At 36.7% G+C, this 16,616-nt stretch overlaps 1 protein-coding gene across 5 annotated transcripts in view; it reads right to left on the minus strand.

The window, feature by feature from the left end:
* Positions 1–1,391: 1,391 nt before the first annotated feature.
* Positions 1,392–16,616, minus strand: part of FERRY3 (FERRY endosomal RAB5 effector complex subunit 3) — a 60,117-nt gene continuing 44,892 nt past the window's right edge. For 4 of the 5 annotated variants that reach the window (XM_063784768.1, XM_009424619.4, XM_063784767.1 and 1 more), the window contains 4 exons: positions 13,797–13,999; positions 4,838–4,895; positions 4,183–4,250; positions 1,392–3,560 (listed from right to left, as the gene is read on the minus strand). In XM_063784768.1, the coding sequence (XP_063640838.1) occupies positions 3,468–3,560; positions 4,183–4,250; positions 4,838–4,895; positions 13,797–13,999 (422 nt within the window). In that variant the 3' untranslated portion in view covers positions 1,392–3,467. 5 annotated transcript variants of the gene reach the window in all.

Genomic DNA, 16,616 nt, shown 5'->3' on the forward strand with positions numbered 1-16,616 from the left:
TTCCCAGCTTGGGGTTCCTGGAATTAGTGATCCTTTAAGATACTGAGCTATTTAAAGAATTTCTCAAAAAATACATTTCACTTGGATGATGTCCCACAGGTTAAGTCAAACACCAAGGCTTTGTTTTTGCAAGTTTGCCTGGAATTACACAATGATAATTCTATGCAGTTTATGTGGTAATACTAGGCATGAGAATGCACAGTGATAATTGTAGGTGATAATACTATGTACAATTTGCTAATCAGAAGCTTCTCTCCAGACATACCTGTCTTTGATTTAGTAAAAAAAGATTGCTCAAATAATTCCAATTGTTTATGTTCTCAAAACATTTCGGGCAAAGATGTGATGGATAATGAAAGGTTCTTGAACAAAGGATAGAAAATCACTGATTTAAAAGGTCCTGAAAACATGGTACTTTTTCCAAATAGGTGTTGTATTCTTTTTGCTTCACATTTATGATTTTTATACTTCTATTACTCTACTGAGCAAATCAGTCCCACTTCATATAAATGGAAAAACTTAAGTCACAGAAAAGCAGCCATTTTCACCTAGAAACTGAAAAATAGAAAATAAAAAGAAACTGAAAAATAGGCCTGAGGCTCGTCTCTAACTTTAGTGGGTTCTTTCTACAGTTCTGTGAATTCTCCCTTAGAGCCTCTAGAAAAGAAATGTTTCTGTGATTTCATCTTTCTTTTGTGAAACATGTTTTCTTCTTGTGAGAATTAGCCAGGATCCAACTGAAGTAACACAAATGATGGTGTGTACTGTGCCAATAAGAGATCTGCCAACTCCCAGGCAAGCTCAGTTTCTTCCCGCTGAAATTCTTTTTCATGCATTTCTTCCATTCTGGTCACACTGTCATGCTGAGAAACAGCTGGTGCCACACTTCTAGATCAATGGCTTTGCTTGTGTGGTGCTTCGAGAGCAGAAATGGGGGAAGGGGGGGAAAGAGCAGCACAGAATGGAGACCTCAGGTTCAGTGCCTCTGCCTGATTTCCAAAGCACACTCTTAAGGCCTTGAGGGCCATTTAGGAATATGTAACTGTTTATACAAATAGAAAACTTCTAACTCACAATCCTCACCAATGTCAATGTTTGTGCTAATCTCCCCATCCTCAAAGACTCTTGTGGTCAGCTCCTCTCAACTTATTGGCCATTTACCACTGCCTCCATTCTGTTTCTGCTCCTATCTGCGCCTTACTCAGTTGTCCCTTGGTATCTGCAGGAGACTGGTTCCAGACCCCCTGCCAATATCAATATCCCTGGATGCTCCAGTTTCTTATATAAAGTGGTGTAGTAATTGCATACAACCTACACACAGCCTCCCATATACTTAATCCGTCTATACATTACTTATACCAAATACAATGTAAATGCCATGTAAACAGATGTTATATTGTATTTTTAAAATTTTTATTGTATTTTTTTTCAGAATATTTTCCATCCACAGTTGGTTGAACAGAGTGCCATCTGTACCTAGAATGCTGTCTCAGCCCAAGGTACCTTCTTCACATCATTCATGAAGTGCTTTAAACCACTCCCCCTCAAGAAGCCCTTTAGAACACTCAGAAAAAGATCCTCATCTCATAATTCTTGGTCCAAATACAAAACTCCAGACTCCTCAATTACTGCATCACTAAAATTCCCACCATTTCAGTGCATATAATTAGCTTTTTAAGTTATATATTTATTATTAGCTTGGTGTTTGTGTGTTTCCATCAGTGGTAACACCATAAACATGATTCTTCCAATTTTACTACTTCTATAACACAGTTGCATGTGGAAAACGGACATTCGATAAATTTATCCTGACTTCACATGCCAAATAGTACCTTTACACAGCCCTCAGTTAAAGCCACCAGTTTATAAGTAACTTAGTGGAATAGCCTAGAGGTGACAAAGGAAGAGTTGGGCAGCAGCATTCAACAAACATCCGTGAATGAAACTTTGCTCCTCCATTCCGATACCTGGGCTGCACTGATCTACCACTCCCCTGGTTTCTGCCTCTGTCTTCCCTGCTTTGCATTAGAATCAGTCTCAGTGATTAACAGTGGTGCCTGAAAGACAATTTCTCCAAGAGAACTGTATAGGCTCTAAGGGCAAAACACCTGCCTTCTTGGCAGAATCGCCAGGCTCCCTGACAAATAATTTGGAGAGTTTTAGTGTCTAATGGACATACTGCTGGAGTGGGTGTTCTTAGGGTTGTCTTTAGTGTTGTTACCTGGACAAACCTTTCCCTCGAGTAGAAAATTAAGACACATTCTCTTATAGGAAAGCACTCTGCTTGCCAACAGTTTCTATAATAGTTATTACACTGAGGCATATTAATGAAGGGCGTTTTGTTTCTTGTCATCAAGACATGCCATCTTATGACACCAAATGCCCTCCATTTCATTCTTGTGGCCAGTTACAATATCTACATAACTTGGAATTGATGAAACTATTGCTTTTCTAAACACCTGTGTGCTTTTGTAAATGCCTTTGTTTAATGGAGTTACTACTTATAGCATTTAAATATGTTATAGATGGGACAAATATATGATATGTAGCACCTGAGAAAGTAGTACCATAAGGAAAAACAATGGAAAAGGAGGGGAAACAGAGAAGCAGAAATGGGGATACATTTATCCGCAAAAAAATGCAAGAGGTAGAGGCATGGTTAAGCAAGCTGAGAACACAGGGAGGACAGAAATATAGAAATGATCTTCCTTGTGTGATTGTCACAATGTTGATGAGCACTAAAATACTGCCAGGTGCTGGTTTAGACTAACTTGACATCAAGCTTGCAAAAAAGAACACTATTTCCCAGTCCATGAAATGTTATTAATATGCAAGTGCAAGGGCACAGCGGGAGGATGAGAGAGAGGGAAGAAATCCAAAACGTCTTCTGACTCTAACTTGTACATCCTTAGGAGTAGATTAAAAAGAGATTCTGAAACAGGAGAATTTAAAAGAACAAGCACATTTGTCTTATACATTTGTGTTTCTATAAAAAGATTTTCACAGGAAATTTGTACTTGCAATGTATATTTCAGTGCTTTTACATTTTGTTTTGGCAAAGAAAGTAAAAGGAAAATTTTGTTTGTATGTTTAATTAAGGATTGCACCTGAGACGAGTCAAGCCTCTTGAAAAAGTCAAATGCCTCCATGTAAATATAATCAAGTTTCCTTTCCCAAGTGTCCATGTGTGATAAATAAAAAGTTTTAGATTACTAATATTCACAGGTAACACAGAGAAGAAAAAAAGAGAAATTCATAAAGAGACTTTAAGTGTTTAAGTTAGGGGTTGATCACCAGTTTGTGCAGTATATAAATTTTTGGAATGGTTTCACACACATGTATCTTGATTTGTGGATTGAGCTGCAAGTTCTCTTTCTGGGCATCTTTTGCTTGACAGATTCCAGCATAGCACAAGTTCCTGGAGAGTTTAACAATCATCTTCTGCCAGCATGTCAATCTATAAGGGTTTAGTGCTTGGATGTCAGAGTGAGTGTTGATGATACTCGGAAGATCTGGGGAAGCATGTTACTAAGTTGATAAAACATTTCTTCAGAAATACTCTGTAAGACAAAAAAATAATAATTGCACTTGTTAAATCATCATTGATTTTAAAAATAATTTTAGAAGTATTTTAAAATATGGACCTAGTTCTACTAGGAATATGTGAGTGCAGTAGGTGAAAATTATCTTTCATGGCCGATGTAACTGCATGGCCATGGACAAGGGCTGGTTTTCTGGCTCCATCTTCTGAGAACTTACGTCATTTCTGTCAAATAATACGTTTGAGTAATAGAAAAACCTCTAGATAACACTAGTGTAATCAGTAATAAAAAACCACTAATTTTGCTAAGTTCTTCACAGAATACAGAATCATTATCTGCTAATGTCCTTATTTAAGAACCCTTTATAATCTATATAATACAAATGTGGAGAAAAACAAAGGAATGATGAGTCAAGTTTTGTTCAGGGGTTAAGTAACAAATCCCTTGAGTGGTAGATGCTAATATCTTTGACAATACACTAAGTGCCTTTATCACATCCAAATACTTCTCTCCTTAAAAAACAGAAAGCGATTAGCCTTTTGTGTTGTTTTTGGGATTTTAGGGCAGGATGCCTAGCTGTATCTGTGAGAAATCTAATAAAAGAGATTAAATTGGGGTGAAATCTATTCAGATAACATACCTGTGGTACTAGAAATTGCACTGTCCTAGAAATTCCTCCATCCCATGAAGCCATTTCCATCATGAAACCTAAAATAGAAAAACAGATGTTGCTGCATGACAAGTTCTGGCCTTCAAACCTACCAGTCACTTACTGAAATTAACTGAATTTTCACTGTGGGGCTTCATGTCTTGACTTTTTAGGTAGCCATTTGCTTGTAGGATAGGCTACACCTAAAGGACAGATAAATGTTTGCAATTCCTAATTCTTCATGCCAGAGAGGTTTAACAGAGTTTTGTCAACATGCTCTTATTTATGATTTCTCAAATCAAATTTAGTCTCCATACAATGAAGCCAAGATAGTTTATTAAAAGTTAATAAATATGTGGCTCTATTTTTTTTCTTTTTAAGAGAATAAAGGTAATAGCAAGCTGGCAGCAGAACAAAATGTAAATAATGTCCAAATAGCCTTGTATTTCAAAGGGGCTGGAGACTTATTTTGTGACTAGAAAAATAAAACTAAAAAAGTCTATTATGAAATATTTGCTTGCTAAACTATCTAACTGAGGCACTAGATTACAGGGGTATCTTTCACATTCTCTCTTCTGGGTTGCTCTACTTTCAATGTTTGGGAGGAAATACAGGTGGTGGTTGTCAGAGATAAGATTATGCTCACCTTTGACACACTTGAACACAAGTTCCGCTCTCCTTAAGCACCAGGGTATAGTCATTTCCTAAAAACAGAAACAAAACATAAGATATGTTTTTGATAGAACTTTGTATAAAAAATAAAGTCAGATCTTTATCTATAATGTTGACTATCCATGTTGTGAACAGATTTAGGCAACTGTTTGCTAATCCCAACTGGATTTCCTCTAGTTTTTAGGCATGCAGCTTCTTCCAGCTGTTAGACTATACTTGTGGAATACAAACTAATTTAGTTAGCCCCCTAAATACAATTAAAAAATATATATATCCTTAATTTTTCTGGATAATTCTAAAGACAAATATAAATGACATAGGAACTCTACCTACTACTCTCAATGTTAGCATGAATAATTCTATTGCACTGTATATTTGCATAAGCAATAAAATGTTTTTACTGTATAATACATTATTACAAATGAGTGGAAATAAACAAATGCCCCATCTCAGCCACCTAACAAAACAAATGCATTCATTTTTCTAAGTTACTTTCTAATCTTCAGTCAAATATGGACATAAGTGTCACTGTTAGTCTATAACCAAAACATTGATAATCTTCCACAGTATGATTAGCGTGTATGCCATTTAAAAATCTGTCCCCCTTCACAAACACCAGAATTGTTTTTCCCTAAATCTTCATAATTATAACTATAAAACATGTAGATTATTTCATTATTGTGATTCTCAAACTTTGTGGGTCTCAGGATCTTTTGCACTCTTAAATATTAGCCTGGTGCAACAGTGCACATTTGTAGTCCCAGCTACTTGAGAGGTTGAAGCAGGAGGATTGCTTGAGTCCAAGAGTTCAAGTCCACCTGGGCAACATAGTGAGACCCTTGCTCTAAAAAAAATTTTTTTTAAATCACTGAGGACTCCAATGAGCTTTTCTTTATGTAGATTATGTCTCTTGATATTTATTGCATTCAGAATTAAAACTAAGAAAACATTAATTTAAAAATAATAAACCCATTCATGTTAATATAAATAACATTTTAATGAAAAATAACTATTTTCTAAAACAAAAAAAATTTTAGTAAGTGTAATAATGTTTTAAATTTCTGCAAATCTCATTAAGGCCTAGCCTAACAGAAGATATCTGGATTCTGATATCTGTCTCTGCATTCAATCTGTTATATTATCACACAGCACGTAGCTTCTGAAAAACTCACTGGACACCCGTGCAAGAATAAGAATAAAAAGGCAAATAATGTCTTCCTTACCAACTACTCAGTCTTTCATCTTTTGTAAGTAGGCTTCCATCCCATCACTCAACTGAAAATTCTTTATGTGAGATCATCAATGATTATTAATTACCAAACCTTTTCTCAGTCTTATTCTAATTGCCGTTTACCTATTGTTGTAATTCACATACCTTAGGACCACTCCTTTTCTTCATGACATTTTCCCCCCCTCTGCCCTGGGGCTGATATAGCATCAAATTATTCCAGTTCTTCACCTATCTCTGAAGGTCTTTGTGACCTCAAGGCTAGTTACCACTATGGCTTCCTATCTAGTGTCCTGAATTCTAGTGTTTCCCCTCTAAACCACTAATTTTGGCTATTTTAAGTACATTTCTGATCATATTATACTCCTGTTTTAAGAACTTACAATTGCTTCCTACTGTCTCACACATAATATGTAAGCCTTTCTTTTACTATTTAAGGCTACATACTTTAAAGCCAAAGCTACTTTAAGCTTCTGTGACTTTTAAATTTTTAAAAATGAAGGTTTCATTCAAGTATATCTGCTCACATTTGCCTAAACATGGTCTGCAATGCCTGTCACCCACCTCCCTCCATTTTTCCTCAATCTGTTTCTTCTACCTACAATGCCTTTCTCAGTAATTCCATCTATTGAACCTGATCTTCATTTTTCAATGTCCAGCTTAATTGCCATCTCCTCCATACAGCATTTCCTATTTTTCCAGCTACAAATATGTCTCTATTTTCTGAACTCCCAAAGTACTTTACTGTTCTTTTATCTCAATGCTCACATTTTTATCCTGTCGTTTTTGGGGAGGAGGGCAGAGGAATGGGCAGAAGGATGGGATTTATTCTTTCTCTTCTTGATTAAGTTGTCTGCTCTCTGAAGGTAGAAGCCACTTTTTATTCACCTTTATTACCTTTACAATGCCTTCTATAATACTGAGCAACACGCATGCTCAAAAACATAGGTTGAGTGAACTAGCTTTTATCCATGGACATTTAAAAAGAGTGTGACTTTCTCTGTAGCCAGAAATAGGGTTTAATAGGAAGCTACTTTTAAATTTGTGTCCAAGACACTTTGTTTTAAGATTGATTAAAGAAAGGTCTAGTTTTTTAGTTGGCTATAAAGTAAAGAATCCTCTTGGGTTAGGTTCTGGAGGCTTCTAAAAATTCACTAGAATTTTCTGATATTCCACTTTAAGTTATAACACTTTGGCTTCAAAGTTCACAGAAAGAAGAGTATTTCCTTCTAACTGCAAAGGCTGCTGCAAAAGAGCTACAGTGGTCTTATGGAGTACACACATGCATGGAGGGACAAGTGTTTGGTTTTTTTTTCTTACTTCCTCCTAGTGAAAAGATGATGTACAGAGAGAACGAGGTGACTAAGAAACGTCTACAGCTGGCCGGGAGTGGTGGCTCACACCTGTAATCCCAGCACTTTGGGAGGCCGAGGCAGGCGGATCATCTGAGGTCAGGAGTTCGAGACCAGCCTGGCCAATGTGGTGAAACCCCGTCTCTACTAAAAATACAAAAATTAGCTGGGCATGGTGGTGGGCGCCTGTAATCCCAGCTACTTGGGAGGATGAGGCAGGAGAATTGCTTGAACCTGCAAGACGGAGGTTGCAGTGAGCTGAGATCACGCCACTGTACTCCAGCCTGGGTAACAGAGCAGGACTCCGTCTCAAAAAATAAATAAATAAATGTCTACAGCGACGGAGCAATGCTGATGGCTCTAAAAACTACAATAATAATGTCTTATGTTTACATGGAACTTTACAATACAAATAATCTAACAAAAATAACCTTTATAAATTAAAAAAAAAAAAGATGCTCAGAGAGGTACAGTGAATTGCTTATGTGACAGCCTGAAGCTTGAATTTTCATTTTCTTAATAGCATCTTTTGATGAGCTAAAGTTTTGAATTTTAAAATATAATTTATTACGTTCTTCTTTTATGGCTTATGCCTTTGTGGCCTAACAAATTTTAACCTGCTTAACCTGATGTCATCAGGATTTTATGTTTTCCTCTAGAAACATTATAATATTAGCTCTTTTGTTTAGGTCTGATCTATTTTAAATTAATTTTTATATATGATATAATGTAAGGGTTACAATTGTCTTTTCTATATGAATACCCAGTTGTTTCAACAACACTGAAAAGATTATCCTTTCTCCCACTGCATTGCCTTGGCATCTTTGCTGGAGATCAAATGACCATATATGTATGGATTTATGTCTGGATGCTTTATTCTGTTTTCTGATCCACAGTCTATTCTTTTGCCAATATCACATTGCATTGATTACTGTAACTTCATAGCAAGTTTTGAAATTAGTTAGTGTAAGTTCTTTAACTTTGTTCTTTTTCAAAATTGTTTTGGCTGTTTCAGGTCCTGTGCATTTCCATATACATTTTAGAATTAGCTTGTCAAAATCTCAAAATTACCTTATAAGAATTCCAATTGAGATTTAAATCTAAAGATCAATTTTAGAACTATTATCTTGACAATATTGAGTGTTCCAATCCATGAGTACAGGATATATTTCCATTTATTTAGGTCTTTTAAAATATCTCTCAGCAATGTTTTATAGTTGCCAGATCACTTTTCATAACATCTTTTTACTTGAAGGCATTTCAAGCTTGTCTTCAGTTCTTTAAACACAGTAATCAACTATTGTATGGTCTGTGTTTTATAATTCCAGTGCTTCAAGTCTTTGTGCATCTGTTTTTATGTTCAGTTGTTTCTGCTGATTCTCATTCACGGCATCTAATTTCATTAAGGACCTACTTATTCACTTACGTTAAACATTTTATTCAAGAACCCATATGTAGGAATAAATACTACTGTATAACTGACTATTTGTATCATCTTAAAATATTACTCTAAAACCAATCATTTTTTGAAATACTATGATAGTAATCAGAATCAAGGAATTAGTACTATTTATACTGTTTTAATGAAGCACTCATTTTGAAATATAAAAAAGCATTTTCTGACAGTAACTTTTCTTATAATCCAGAATTTACTGACATCTATGATTAGCCTTGAATTATTTCAGGCTAAGGTCAAGTCTAAGCACCACTAGTCACAGGAGGACAACTAATGTGAACTGTAAGCATAGAGCTTATTGAAGGGCTAGTTTTGAACACCCACAAATAGAATACATATTATTCCAATGCATTAAAATTAGGATACTAATGGTAATAATGAAAGATTGTAACGCAAGTTAAAATAGGGATGGGTTAAATGGTATGACCAAAAGTAGGTAGGGGAAGAGTGATGAAGTTAGTTGTCCTACCCGTCCAAAGGTCATCACGTTTTCCTCATGAATACCCTGCTTTCTGGCTTTGTGTATATGTGTGATTAATAGCATGGTCTAGAGCAAGTATTTGTGATACGAATTAAGAACTTCACAGTTTTCAGAATGGTGTGAATTAATGACAAAATTTCATCAATGCTATTTAGAGAATATACCAAAATACCAATTTGTTACAGGACCCCAGCAAATCTTTGAAGTGACGGACATATTTTAAAAATAAATTTAATTCTCAGATGATATAAACTCTCATATTCAGTATACTTTAACTTAATGCCACTTAGCAGCGTATGACTCTAAGAGGAAACTAGACGGCTACCTGTATATGCATGTGCACGCACACAAACACACACACACATACGTCTGAGTTGTTTTCAAATCTTCCATGTGCCTCCATAGAGACTCCACCGTTAGCTTAAGATAGATGCTTGCAAGGTTTTTTAATCCTGTCATTTTGTCTCTGATTAAAACCAGCACCTAAAAAGAATGGCTTTGGGTACTTAGAAAAAGTAAACTGTGAGCTTTAGAATTCAATAAGGTCCTGAGAAGAATGACTTATTCAATGTCACCATGAGTTGTGGTCAGCGGTTTCACAAGGAGCTCACTTCTGGAAACAAATCTTAGTATATATGATATAATAGATGGTATAGACAACATAGTGGGCCAGGTAACAGTACAGAAAGGTTTTGATCATAAGTTCTAAATAATGGAAAAGTGACTAAATCTTAGTAACATGCCTGTGAGAATGCACTGTTAGAGAAATCCAATGAAGCTGGAAGGATCAGGTGAAACACTATAGACTTTATAACTGGCCAAAAATTGGGCCCTACTGTCACACTTTAGATGACATGTGCAAAGAAGAGATTCTAAACCTATGAAAATGAAATTGAAATCTCAGTTCTGACTATAACTGAGACAACGCCTTCTATCTAAAGCTCACTGTTACTCAACTTGAATCCTCTCATTAGGGTAAGCCTGAACTGCAGAGTTAGCCAGTATGTTCTTTTGAAGTCTTCACTGTATGTCTTGGAATTCAGATATAAGAATTATTATCTGAGTTTATGCTCCAATGGGGAATATCCAAGATTATTCTTTACTTCTCAAGTATGTGCCTCTGAGGTACTTGAAACACTTGTGTTAATAAGTTTCACAGTCCTTATCAGAAGATGAGAAATAGTTTGGCTTTATTTCTTATTTTTCGCATTCAATATAACAGCATAGGTACAACCACTTTGAAAAACTATTTGGCATATCTACCAAAGCTAAACATAAATATACCCTGAGACCTAACAATTCTATCCCTAAGTATTTTGACAAGCTAATTCTCAACAGAAATGTCAAAAGATGTCTGTTGGAATGTTCATAGCAATACTACTCATAACAATAAAAATCTGGAAAAACTACCCAAATGTCCATAAATAGTAGAATGTATAAATAACTGTGGTCTAGTCACACAATAATATATAACAATAACAATGAACAATCTGTAACCATGCACAATATTATGGATAGATCTCACAAACATAATATTGAATGAAAGAAGCCAGATATAAGATAAACAGCAAAAGCAAGCCCAACTAATCCATAATTTTTGAGATGAAAACAGTGGCTACCCTTGAGGAGGGAGTGTGGTTTAACTGACTAAAAGGGAGGTGGCTGCTGGGTGCTGGTCATGTTCCATTTCATCATCTGCATATTTGTTATATATGGGTGTTCAGTCTATGAAAAGTTGAGCTGCATACCTATGTGTACCTTTCTATATGTGTGTTGTACTCCAATAAAGAAGTTAAAAACAAACAACAAAATCTTCACTAGTAACCAACAGTTACAAAACTAAATAATTTGGTAAGCCCCAAATTATTCAACAAGTTAACAGCAAAAATAAAAGGAAGTTGAGAATTCAGTATTCTTGGCTTGCAGCTCCTCATTCCATAAGACTGACTCCAATAAGGCAGTATCTTCAGATCACAAAGATCTATTGAGATAAAACTGATACATCTTTCTTCTTGCTGATAGGTTATTTTTCCTTTATTCTTTTTAAACTGCAATTAATTTCTATAGCTCTTTTATCTGACATAGGACATGGGCTGTTTCAGTCATCTTCATTTTCTTGCACACACTAAAACATGGTAACTGAGTGTCTAACAATTCTGTTAGAAGAGGAAAATGACACCTGAAAATGCTTCGGGATCCTTGCACCAAAGCTAAAACAATATTACCTCTATATCCTGTGTAGTGTTGTCTGAGTTTATAGAGTAAACTTCTTGACCTGAATGGATGTTTAAATACAACAAATGGGAGAATCATAGCTCGATATACTTTTGTGAATTAAATTGGACACTTTGGAAACAAACTTAATGTTCTGCAGCTGGCCTTCCCAATTTAAAACATGTAACTTTTGTAACATTGTGGGAGAGGGAATGCTAGTAGTATCAGATGTCTGGAAGTAAATCTGAACTTAGTGACTTTTGGAAACACTGTTTTTGAGGCTGTTTCCCACCTACATATAACCATTTTTATAAACTGGCTAACCAGGAGTCCAGCTGCAGGAATGTTTGGATGAATTTCTTGTGGTAGGAATTCATCATAAACTTTGTTACTCCCCAAAGACCCTTTTATAGATAGACTAGTTAGTGATGATGATTTAACAATAGCTAAAAATTCCTGATGGAACTAAAACTTTATAAAGCTACAGTGGGGAAAAAAATGTTTGTCCATCTCTCTTGATACCATATTAGGTATGACTGAGGCTACAGAAGTGAATGGAATGAGAAATTAGTAAGTCTGATGAAGCTTTCATAGGATAGTGCCAGGATTCTCCTAATCAAAACAACAACGTGCCTGGTAAAAGTATACCAGCATAGATTATAAATGGGAAATCATTGAAAATCACCCTGTCTCGGAAGGACAAGAATTATTTTTTTGTGTTTATATAGCCGCAGGCCCCAACCTTTTTGGCACCAGGAACCAGTTTCACGGAAGTCAATTTTTCCACAGACTGGAGTTGGGGGTGAGGGTGGGGATAGCAGGGATGGTTTCAGGATGAAAACTGTTCCACCTCAGATCATCAGGCATTAGATTCTCAAAAGGAGCACGCAACCTAGCTCCCTTGCACACGCAGTTCACAATAGGGTTCACGCTCCTATGACAGTCTAATGTGGCTGCTGATCTGACAGGAGGCAGAGCTCAGGCAGTAATGCTTGCCCTTCGATGCTCACCTCCTGCTGTGTGGCAGGTTCTTGGCCTGGCAGTTTGGGACCCCTGTTATACAGGATATGAAATTTAAAATGAGGCCCCTGTAATATAATGAATCTAAGTAGGGACTTAGTCTAAAAAGTACAACATAAAATCTTTTACACTGTCCTTTACAATATAGCATTTTTCTTTTGGTAAATAGCTATTTATAATCAATAATCAAACTTCTTTCCTGACAATCACAATCTCCGCTTCCCAGTCAGTGATTTATTTAAGAGATACAGTTTCACCATGTTGCTCAGGCTGGTCTTGAACTCTGGGCTAAAACAATCTTCCTGCCTCAGTCCTGAGGGTAGCTGGGACTACAGGTGCCAATTCTGCTTTTTAAAAAATGCCTCCTCAAAATAAGCAGGCACGGAGTTGTTGATAGGAGCCCTTCATCACCAAGTTAAGCACTGGCTCTCCTATGACTTGTCTGGACCTGTTTGGCTTGAGGCTCATTTGTTTCTCCAGACTATGTAAAGTTGAATTTTAGTCTTTATATTATTTCTATAATGTATGCCTTCTAACCAGTTTCTATGTGGGTGAAGGAAGAAAGAGGAAAACCAGTCATGGAAGGAGACTGTTAAAAATTAAATTATAGTCCATAACAAAATGGAAGAATGATCATGCTACATCTTCACTGCAGAACTGTATTAGCTAAAAGGAACCCTTGAGACAAATGTTAAACTAAGGCTGGCTTCTTCCCGTCATGTAGCATCTCTTTCCAATACCTACTAATGCAAACTCAGAAAATGCAGACTAATTTTCATGGCAGCCTAAGCCAAATATATGTGTATGTAAATCTAATGCTACTTAAGCCAAAAAGAAGAAAGAGGGGTAAGAAGAGGGGGTAGGGGAGAAGGAAGACAGGGAAGAGGAGGTAAAAAAGGAGGAGAAAGAGGTGTAGGGGCACATGCCTTATCCAAAGCTAAGTATTATTTGGATTTTCTAGTTTTTTTACTATAGGACAATGCTATAGCTCTCTGAACATAAATGGTTAAGGATTATTCACCAATTTGTATTATATTTCACTCGATTCTACTAACCAGATCGCAGATGCAAAAATCCATTAGTTTAAAAAAATGTAAAGTGGATTATTATATAATATTGGGGGTTAAATCAATATTATGATTACGTAAATCACAAAATTACAGGATTTTTCTATCTGCTTACCTCTGACATATCATGTACCAGCAAGAGAGGAATGCTTATTGTTGTGATGTCATGGGTACAGCAAACTTTGAGTATATTTCGGAGTCCCATAATGGCAGGATCACGAGCAGTGATGTTTCCCGATTTCACATGGTCATCCACACACAGATGGAAAGCAACATGGATTTCTGAGAGATTAGAATGCCGTGTAATATAAAATTCCCCTGTGAACAATAAATACAATCATGATTACCAAATGCCTAAGTCACATTCATCAATGGGCTTTATAAATAAGTGTAATGGGCAATCAATGTGTTGAACTAGTAGGGGTGTATCCCGAATATTTACCGGATTCAGGAAGCAACTGTGATTACTGCTCTTCAATTCTCGGAGAGAAGGTAATGAAAATAAGAGACAATAGCCAATTATGCAATAGGTTCATAAATTGGTATGAAGTGACCACCAAGTAGTAAATAAATCAAATGAGTACTCATCTTTATTTTGATGTAAATGCCTAAGATGTCAAATTAATTAATTAATTTTGACATGGAATCTTACTCTGTCACCAAGCTGGAGTGCAGTGGCACAATCTTGGCTCACTGCAACCTCCGACTCCCTGGTTCAAGCAATCCTCCTGCCTCAGCCTCTCGAGTAGCTGGGATTACAGGCATGTGCCATCATGCTCAGCTAATTTTTGTATTTTTAGTAGAGATGGGGTTTCACCATGTTGGCTAGGATGGTCTCCATCTCCTGACTTCATGATCCGCCCGCCTCGGCCTCCCAAAGTGCTGGGATTACAGGCGTGGGCCACCGTGCCCGGCCTAAAATGTCAAATTTAACATGTAAAAAAGGTTACTTGTTTTTTACATGCCCTAAATCTGCTGTTCCTCATCTCAACTTATGAGACCAATCTGTCCAGTTAGTTGCCCAGGACACAAAGATAGGTGTCCTTAATTCCTTTGCTTTCCCTCAATGCCTATCACCCCATCCACAATCCAATCTACCACCAACTATTTTCAGTTCTATCTCCAGAACAGCCCACATCTGAGTATTCCACTTTCATTGGTGTCACCCCAGTTCATGCTACTGTAATTTCTCACCTAGGTTTTTGTAACATTCTCTTAATCAATCTCCTTACTCCCTACTTGTCCACCTACAAACCAATTCTTCATGCAGTTATGACTTAAATATATATCATATTATATCTCTCCCCTACTTAAAATCCATACTCTTTATCGTGGTCTAGAACAAGGGTCCCTCATGGACTGGCACCGTCCATCACCTGTTAGGAACCGGGCTGCATAGTGGGAGGTGAGCAGCCAGCAAGCGAGTGAAGCTTCATCTGTATTTACAGCCGCTCCTCACTGCTCACATTACTGCCTGAGTTCCGCCTCCTGTCAGATCAGTGGCAGCATTAGATTCTCACAGAAGCACGAACCCTATTGTGAACTGCGCACGCGAGGGATCTAGGTTGCGTGCTCCTTATGAGATTCTAATGCCTGATGATCTGTCACTGTCTCCCATCACCCCTAGATGGGATCATCCAGTTGCAGGAAAACAAGCTCAGGGCTCCCACTGATTCTATATTACAGTGACTTCTGTAATTATTTCATTAAATATTGCAATGTAATAATAATAGAAATAAAGTACACAATAAATGTAATGCACTTCAATCATCCTCAAACCTCCCCAACCCCCGGTCTGTGGAAAAACTGTCTTCCATGAAACTGGTCCCTGGTGCTGGTGCCAAAAACGTTGGGGACCACTAGTCTAGAAGGCCAAGATGACTTGGACCCTGCATCTCTCTCCAACATCATCTTGTCTCACTCTTTCCTCACTCCAGTTACATATGCTTTTGTTTAGTTCTTCAAACATGCAGAGCTTGTTCCCAATTCAGGGCTGCTGCCTGGAGGACTCTTCTCCAAGATTCTCACAGGGCTGACTTCTTTTCATCAATCACATCTCAGATCAAAAGTCACCTCCTCAGAAAGGTCTTCCTTGACTATCCTATCTACTAGTGGTCTCCTCCACTCTTTACTCTTTCACCTTATTCGGTTTTATTTTCTTCTTAGCACTGAAATTCTTTTATGTACATATTATGTTAAAGAGACCACTGTGTACATGCCATAATTATAGGGATTTTATTTTGTTAAATGTTCTATCTTTAGCAAGTAGAATAGCACCTGGCACGTAGAAGGTACTCGATAAATATTTGTTGAATCAATGAGTATTTAAGGCTGAACACTGGAGCAGTCTTTCTCAAACATTAAAATCCATGCTTCCTACCATCACTTTTTTTTCTGTGTAGCTCTACAAGCCAAGAAAAATCTCATCAGCTTGTATTTTCTGTAGTTCCTATCAATATAAAGAAATAAAATAGAAAACATAGAAAGGATATGTTCTTACCAATACATACACCTCACTGGAAATTTCTGATAAGTCCTTCTAGGAAAGGTCTGCGTATCTCTACTCTTCCCCTCTTAACCTTTGCCCTCACAAATTCTGCTCGCCCTTGCAGCAACATCATTATCTTAGGATCTACTTATAAACATACAGTATACTTAAAATACTGAATATACTTTAGCCCTATGGTTAACATTTCTAGTTGCCGCTGTGCATCAGCTGTATCCACAGATGCCTCTGACAGGTCCCAGGCAAAGGTCTTTTTATTTTTTATTTTAACTTGAACAAGATAAAGGAATTAGATAAACAGAGAAGGAAATTAAAGAAAGGACAGCAACAGATATATCACAATAAACTGGATAAAGTGAAAGTAAAAAAGAAAATTCGTGAGGAATAGTTTAGTTATAATTTTCTAGGAAGGCAACAAAAGACACAGAC

This window comes from Pan troglodytes, chromosome 10, assembly GCF_028858775.2.
Source record: "Pan troglodytes isolate AG18354 chromosome 10, NHGRI_mPanTro3-v2.0_pri, whole genome shotgun sequence".
Lineage (NCBI taxonomy): Eukaryota > Metazoa > Chordata > Mammalia > Primates > Hominidae > Pan > Pan troglodytes.